We start from the raw sequence: 8,917 nt of genomic DNA on the forward strand, positions 1-8,917 counted from the left end.
ACAAAATCTATCTCCTCCAAGGGCGTAAATGGCAGCAACTTGAAAATTGCACAGATGACAGAGGACACAGTGCTGAACAAAAGTTCTGAAGGATTTCGTCATTACTCGTTTAGTTTGGATGTGATAACACGTCCAAGTCGGAGGGGCCAGAACCAAAATCTCATTTTTTCCCATGGAGTTTGGTGTGAAGAGGCTGACACTGGGCACTAATTAGGCCCCTGGAGTCTAAAGTAAAAGTCTGGCGGCTTTGAAAACTATGCAGATGGAAAGAGGACAAAAATTCCTACAAAAATATGTAGTTTTGATGTGGATTGGACCAAGTTTGTGGGAGCTGTGAAGAGTTTTCAAACGTTTTTGACTCTGGTGTGCTCTGCTCTGCACTCTGCCTGGACATGTGACTCACTCTAGCTGCCTCAGGAATGCGCAATACACACCCATTGTAAGAGCTCAGAGGGAGCAGAAAACACTCTCAAACTAAAACTGTCACAACTCAAAAACGGTAAAAGATAGCAAAATCATGTAAATGGGAGATTTATAGATCCGAGTCTCGTGACTCGTTTAAACTTTGAATCAAGTCTGTCACTTAAACGGTGACCGAGCTGTGACACCTCAAACAGGGGTGGGTTTTCTGGATTTCTCCACTGGATTGAATGAGGATTTCTCTGTCTGCCTGCATTTTGGTGTGATCATGCAGCAGCTGCCAGTACTCAAGTCAGTCACACACTAGGACATGCTAAGGGCGCCATCTGCTGGAGGGGCGCTGCTAGTGGCCAGAGGGGCACCAGCAGCGAATGTACTACCAGTGGGTTTTTGTTGGCGTTGTGTGTGTGTGTGTGTGTGTGTGTGTGTGTGTGTGTGTGTGTGTGTGTGTGTGTGTGTGTGCACGTGTGTGTGTGCACATGCGTATGTGTGTGTGTGTGTGGGTTTGTGTGAGTGAGTGAGTGTGTGTGCCTGCATTTTGGTGTGATCATGCAGCAGCTGCCAGTAGTCCTGTCGGTCACACACTAGGACTTCCGCGGCCTTTCAAAATAAAAGCCCAAAACTCTTTCACAATAAAAGCACCGAAAAATACCCTTAAAACTGGTTCTCCTTCTTATTATTACGTCTCTTTGAGGCTTAATTTGACCCCCTAAACATGCTCAAAAACTCACCAAATTCGGCACGCACATCAGGTCTGGCGAAAAATTCGATAAAATCAAAAATCGGAACCCCCCGGTGCAAAAATGGGCTCGGTAGCGCCACCTAGGGACGCAAAGGCAGCCGCTGTGGCCCACAGGAATGTCATAGAAAGACCAAACCAGTGCCGAAACGTAGATCTCATCAAGCCCGACATTTTTCGTGCTCGTGCCCCCCACCTAAAACCAACAGGAAGGCCGCAATTCGCGTTTGAAAGTCACGTTTTCGCCCAAATTTCCACTTTGCATGAAATCTATCTCCTCCCAGGGCGTTAATTTTACCGGCTTGCAAATTCAATAGATGACAGAGAACACAGTGCTTAACAAAAGTTCAGAAGGAATTTACATTCCTTCGAACCGTTTGGATTTCAGAAGCCCTCAAAGTCTGAGTGTCCACAACCAACGCCTCCACTTTTTCCCATGGACCCTGGTGGGAATAATTCAGAATGCTAGGGGCTAATTAGGCCCCTGGTGACTAAAGTAAAAGTCTGACAGCTTCCAAACCTATGCCGATGGAAAGAGGACCACAATTCCTACAAAACTATATATCATGGTGTGGATTGGAAAAAGTGTGTGGCCACTGTGAAGAGTTGTTTAACAGGTGGGACTCCGGTTTCGCTGCTCTGCATTGTTCTCCCTCCCCTCCTCCGACTCACAGTAACTGCCTGCAGCCTTCTCCCAATACACACTCATTGGGAAGGAGCAGTAACAACTCTGTGTGTGTGTGTGTGTGTGTGTGTGTGTGTGTGCTTAATGCCACAGCCACCGGGCACAAGTGGGCACGCGGCAGCACGGGTGCGAGGGCCCGTCCAACGCTGCTTGCAGCTTTAATTTTTTTTTTTTTTTCCAGCATCACATTTGGTACTCTTCACAATAGCACCCTGGACTTCCCCAAAGATTCTCCGGCATTGGCGGCTCAAAGGAAAAAAGAAAAAAGAAAAAATCTGAACTGGGTGAAATGCAAAAAATAAATTCCTAAATATTGGAGAGTCATCAGGAAGGCCATCAACAAGACACAGGAGATCACAGAAGTCAAAGACATTTTTTAAATCTTGCACTGAGCCCTGTATTTTGAGCCTGGGGTTGACCGTGGGTGAAAAAGTTCTGTCTGAACTCAAACTGAACCTGACCACCATCAGCAGTCAGAGCCTCAATTAAAAGCCAGCATTTATATTGTAGAAATTTACCTTCAGGCTAGTCATCACTATAAATGTATCATCTGTTATGTCTAAATTTCACAACAGGCTGTATCAATCAAGTTCTTCCAAAAGCCCAATCCAAAATTAAACACCAAATGCCTAGAAATGATTCTTTCATAAATCCATGTCTAAAGACTTTTTTTTTAAAAAATAAAAAGTTGTACTAAACTTTGCATACTTTACCTTATTTTGATTTGGTTCAGTTGTTTTCTTTGCTGTGCACTGACATGCCGGGTCAAAATGGAAATCTGAAACCCGAGGCTAGTAATCCTAATTTCTGACTCGTTCAAACTGTCGTCCTGAACCAACCAACTTCTCCAGCCCTAATATCTTAACCTCTTACTTCTCATCAGAGGTCACTGCTAACAAATTGTGGTTCTGTGCAAGCTCTTATGAGGACGCAGAATCCTTTTAAAGATATTTTACACATTTTATCAGGATCAAGTTCAATTCCATCAAGTCATTTGTACCACCTTAACAGTGTGTAGTGTGATCACTCAAGTCTGCACAAGCACTTATCCAGTAGATCTCTCTTCATGTCAGGGTATATTTACAGGACTGATTTGCATTCATTAGACTACTTTTTTGTCTTTATTAATAAAACTGTTTTCATTTCCGTTTCCTTTTCTTATCACCTTTTCTTGTAACACAAATCCTTGAAGAAAACTATTTTTGTGTGTGTGTTTTCATCTATGGTTACTTTGAACAATATCGTAGCTCTCTCAACAGCCATGTGGAGGAGTGTATGCCGAGTCTTGTGTCTTTCCAAGGCTAACACCTCAGGTAATGGGAGAGCAAGGACCACAAGCTGAAAGTCTACTACTGAACCTTTAAAATGGCCACTTTATCTTCATTCAAACAGTAATGCTGGTCCACTACTTGACGTTTTATTAAAATGTCAGCGGCTAAATCAGTGTAGTACAGAGGAGGGAAGCATAAAACGAGCAGGAGTGAAATATTTCACAGAGGCAGGAGCACTGTTGCGCTATTTAAACTTACTTAAAAGATGAACGCCGAGTGAATTATGTCATCATTTTGACCTTTAATGGTTGATTCAGCACTTGAGAGCATGAACGGTTCCCTCACAAAGACGGAACAATGTAGCCCGGTGAATCGAATAACCTCACAGTGAACACTGTGAGGTGACAAGATATAAATTAGAGAACTAATATGGTAGAGGTGTTATTAATGTCCCCTTGCGGTTGCTGTGGGCAGTATGGCTTCACTCCATCATTTGAAAAAAGGTGAGCTCTATCCCTACAAAATGCTGGGCAACAAAAAAAAAAGAGAAAAAAGAAAGTAGAACATAATGGTATTTTTTCACCTGGTTAACCGGTCTGTTTTGAAGGAGCTTTGTTTTAAATTCTAGCGGCGTTCCCCAAGTTCCCAAAGGTACCAAACTTGTCCTGCTGAATTACAGTGAAATGCATATAAAATTCTGCACAAGGCATCTAGATAATGTCTCTTTGATGTGATGGTGCAGCCATAAAACAACGGCATCTTGGCTTTGAATCGTTCACACAATGTAAACGTGATGCAGCTTCAGTGATGCGCTGCAACCAGCAGATACAGAATATTGTCATACCAACAGGGGGAACATGTTTTAAATAACTTTGAACCTACTTCAGGGGAAATCTGAGGGAGTTCAAGAGGTTAAAGGATACGACTTCATTCACTCTTTGGTTGACAAAATGACTCAGTAGTGGCAGCCATAATTCTCCATAGGAGTGGGCTACGTGCCAAAGAGAAGAGATGAGATCATTACAAAATGACAGATGGCACGGCGTCCAACCAAATGATGGCGCTTTTTAAAGGATAGCAGGCAGTTAACGTCTTTGTTTGACAAAATGCTAACGCTTCTCTGTTTTTTAAAGCTACTCAGCAATGCACTTGAGATAATGAGATTTTTTTTTCCCCACCTGAAATGGATGTATATCTCTGGCTCTTACCTGGGAGACGACATCACACCCTCACATCCTCTAGATTACAGAGGCAGAGGAAGACGTGACTTCCTAACCACAGCAAGAGCAAGGGTCAAATCAGTATGCAGGTGACGCTCTTCATCTGGCAGTATGTACATGTGAAAAACGATTTGCAATTAATATGACACTGAATGCGGCGAGCTCTCCCGCAGTCACAACGGAGACTGGGTATGAATATTGAATATGACTTTCATGACAAAAGAAATATGTCGGCCATATGCATACACTGACGCTCTCTCTTGTGGAATGATTGCCGTCGTGGTGTGAAAGTAAAACGTGTCATGGGTTTCTATTAACGCCATCAGAACACAGAACTGTTATTGAGAGTTACATCAAATGTAATCACAGATGTTTTGCCCGACGGGATATATTAAAAAACACATTAGCGTGAACGACTTCATATTTAAATCAACTGAAGTGAGGGAAGTAATCTATCTTTTTTATCTATCTACAGTATCTATCTATCTGTGCCTGCCATCCCTTCACATCCAATCCCCATGGCCTTGTGTGAATTGATTAAACCCAATTTTCTCTCCACAATCGAAACTGCTCATCTTTGTTAGTTTCTCTCCCTCTGCCCTTTTGTATCCAATCTTTCTCTCCTTCCTCCGCTGTCCACCTGGTACTTTCTAAATCACTCACTTCCCTCTCCTGTGTCTGCCTCCTAACTCGTCAGGCGAACTCATCACTCTCCTCCCTTCCGACCATCCACACCTCTCACCATCCTCCTCCTTTCTTACTGCCCTTTTACCTTTTCTAATCCACTTCATCTCGCCCTCATTCACCATGTCTCTCTCTCTCTTTCTACGCCGCTCCTTCCTCTTCTCACCTTTCTCTGGTTTCTATCGAGACCGTCCTCTGGCAAAAAAATTGACCCCACAGGTTACCTGTGCACCACGAGCTGTAGTTACATTTTAAATTCGAGCGACCTCGAGCAGAATAATGACACTGTGGTGTGGTAGTAAGGCAGTGACAAGGTCCATGTAAAGGCTCATTTATGCTCCCTTTACATGCGGAAACTAATACATCTGTTTCAAACAACCTAACCGTCGCCGCTTTTACGCGTCTTTTATGTTGACGTGGATGTTGAGCAATAAATCCACTAGAGGGCAGCTCTGAGTCAAAAGTTTCTGCCAACAACAAACACGGCAACAGTGCAGGAGGTTGTAATAATGGACCTCTGAGAAAGCGGAGGTGGCGCTGTAGGCAGTGGTGGTCTGTGAGGTCATTAAATACATCACAACAGGAGGACGGACAATTCTTTTTTCTAATATTATAGTTTTTAAAAACGTCTTCTCTGTGTCTTGCTCGTAGATAAGTCTCTTTTGAACTACTGGCTATGCTGCCCCCCGAGAAAGTTGATCACCCAGATGTTTCCAGTCCATACTTCTATTCATATTCACATAAACACCACAAGTGAAGAACTGATTGATTCATGATGGCATATTAATTTCCATTTCAGACTGTGAGTCTAGAGGTCAGTTCATCAAGTTCATTAAAAAGACAAGGGGCCCTATCTTGTGCCACCCGCTATCCGCTGCCACGACCCGCTACCCGCAAATTGCGGATTTAGGAGCTTCCGCTATCCCTAAACGGTATCTTACGCCACCCGCTACCCGCTGTCCGTTATGCCGACTGCATCATTTGCGCCTGGAGGTGCGTCGTGGGCGTGTTTCATGCGCTATCCCTAAAGTTGCTATCTTGCGCACACACTTTAGGGAAAGCGGATAGCGGGTGGTCAGGACCATCCGCTATCCCTAAAGTTTGGCCTGTTAGGAGAGCACGTCCAGGCGGCTTCAATGCGCGTCCCGACGGAGCCTCACCACGCACACGGTCGGACTGATACCGGGACGCCGCCGGAATGGACTGAGTATATTACTCATATAGACTGTTTAGAGGAAAGACTGTTTTAATTGGACACTTACGCCAGCACGTTTTATTATTTTATCATAAGCCAGCAGCTGTGCTATATTTTTATTTTTAATATTTTATTTGCCCAATCTACCTTGTCAATAAATTAGTTTACACATAGTTCCACCTCTGCCTCTTGTGTGTGTGTGGTGTGACCCGGGGATTTTACTCAATCAGTACAACCTTGTGACACGTCCACTTGGACACATGTGGCTCCACCTCCCGAATTAACTCGCCTATAATATAATATATAATATATATATATATATATATATATATATATATATATATATATATAAAGCCAACTTGCTTTAGCCTCAGTAGAAGCCCTGAGAAAATCTACCTCCCTCTCTCCATCACGGGTTTAGGATTTAGGATAGTGCATCCTGCCCTTAAAGGCAATGGCACCTGGCACACTGATTGGTTTAACTGGCGTAACGCCCAAAACACACCTATGCATAATATAGCGGGTAGCGGAGGTGTTTCGCGGATAGCGGGAGGTGCACAAGATAGCAACTTTTACGGGGGAACGCCTCTTCCTAAATCCTAAATCCGCAAATAGCGGGTTTAGGGAGTCTGGCGCAAGATAGGGCCCAATGTCTCACACAGTTGTCTGAGAGGTTTTTGAAAAGTTTTACTGCCTGTTTTCACAAGCTTTGCCAATTAACTCTGTTTGACCACAGTAATTTAAAATGTTCAAGTCACAACAATTCCAAGGTTTTTTATGAACCAAGGCCAAAATGCCTTTACCTAAAGCAAAACTTTTTAGCCCCCTTTGGAAGATGCAGTGTTGCGTGGCCTTTGTAATTTCAGCACTCTTATTACTGCTCTACAGCGAAGAGTCGATGCCAATTTAACTCTGAAAATGTGAACACTGTTGGTGCTGCTAATTAACTTTATTGTAAATGAATAAATTCCGCAGTGAAACAGTCAAAGTCAATGTGTAGGTCCATTAAACACTTGATGCTGGCCTGTGAAATTAGGCTTTTTTTTCTTTGAGGGGAAGAAAAAAAGCACTTTGCTAAAATCTCCCCCTCTTTTGTTGCCCTTCCACCACGGCTGATACTGTTGGCGAGCCACGGCAAGAGAGGGAAGCCCCTTCCAGGCTGTCCAAGGGTGCAATGTGTGTCAAGTGGGCAATAATTTCTTCAAATCGAATCCAGTAAATGAAACGACATCAAGACTCAGGCAAGCAGGCTTGAAGCGAAGAATATTTAATTATAACTGAATGCTGCCAAACAGAGGAACTCGGAAATCAGGCACGGGGGAATAGAGACAGGCACTGAAACTGAAGACTATGAACTGACAAAGAACTGAACTCAAAGCAAGACTTACATACTGACTGAACTAATGAGCAAACTACACACACCTGGAGAGGGCACAGGAACACAAGACTGGAGGAAACAGCGGATTGGTTGAAACAACAAAGACAGGCAACACAAGGACTGGGCTAATGAGGTAACGCAGGCCAGGGGTGGAGGAGACAACAGGCTAAAAAGACTGTGGAAGAACAACGTGGACAAAATGAGCTTGGAGGACGAAGATACACTCGGAAAACAAACAAACAACAAAAAAAAGTCCAACACAGAGTCAGAATACAAAAAGTCCATAAAATAAAAGTCCAAAATCACAGACAAATGACAAACAGAAACTAGTCAGCAGTCCCTATGATGGCCCCTGGGATTGGTACAAGTTCCACTGAGTGTAATTTTTTTTTTAGGTATTTATTTATTTTATTTACTTATTTATTACTTATGAGACATTTGCAGCTTAGACTGACATTTTGGGTTAATGGTGGCACTGTCACTTTCATTTTGTGGAAACTGAATATCAATGTAAAAACACACCATAGCCCAAAAGTCTATACAATATGGCACAGCAGCGTCTGACATATGTGACAAGTGATGGAGAACAGGCACGGACTCAATAACTCAGCTTTGACACAGGATGAAATAAAACTCAGTCTTGCAGGAAAGAGTTACAAAAACTAACAGAAAATTAATCAGGCAAGAGAAAGGTGAAGGCGAAGTCCAGGGTAGAAGGCAGAGGCCAAATTGTATCATATGTAAACATAAATACAAACATTGTGTTTTGTCATAAGCAAAAATGCATGCAAACTACTACAATTTTAATGCTGACTTTGATTTATTTGTTAGTAGAACTTCAATGGATTTTTTTCACGGAACAACAACAACAACAAAAAAATATGAACGTTGAATAAGATAAGCATACCCTCCCCCCCAAAAAAGTCCCTTTCAATTTGTCCCTTTCAAAATATTTTTCCGCTTTTTCCTCAATCCCTTCAGGTCTCACTGGCTTCTTCCTAGACCTCATCGACATCCTCTTTATCAGCTTCCTGGCTGGCAGAAGCCAGAAGAAAGAGCATCACAGCTGAGCTAGCTAGCACCATAATAGATAGCCTTTTAAATGGCCACTGTATAAACACATTTTGATTTATTGTTTGCTAGTTAAACTTTAATGCCATTGATGAAATATTTTTACCCCAGTAATATCATCAAAACTTACTTGACTAGATGTATGTAATAGGCATGCAGGGGGCGTGGCCTCATGCAGGGGGTGTGGTATCATGTGGTGGGCGTGGCCTCAACAGCCCTGCAGTAAGTAGTGTGCTGTGTGCATGGGATTGAGG

General features: G+C 43.0%; 1 protein-coding gene across 1 annotated transcript in view; it reads left to right on the forward strand.

Moving 5' to 3' along the window:
• The window catches only part of rbm46 (RNA binding motif protein 46), a 127,328-nt gene extending 118,666 nt beyond the window's left edge, over window positions 1–8,662 (forward strand). The window contains exon 11 of the mRNA XM_030075697.1: window positions 8,574–8,662. Within this exon, the coding sequence (XP_029931557.1) occupies window positions 8,574–8,662 (89 nt within the window). The remainder of the gene's footprint in view (window positions 1–8,573) is intronic.
• The last annotated feature ends 255 nt before the right edge of the window (window positions 8,663–8,917 follow it).

This window comes from Myripristis murdjan, chromosome 18 (assembly GCF_902150065.1).
Source record: "Myripristis murdjan chromosome 18, fMyrMur1.1, whole genome shotgun sequence".
NCBI lineage: Eukaryota > Metazoa > Chordata > Actinopteri > Holocentriformes > Holocentridae > Myripristis > Myripristis murdjan.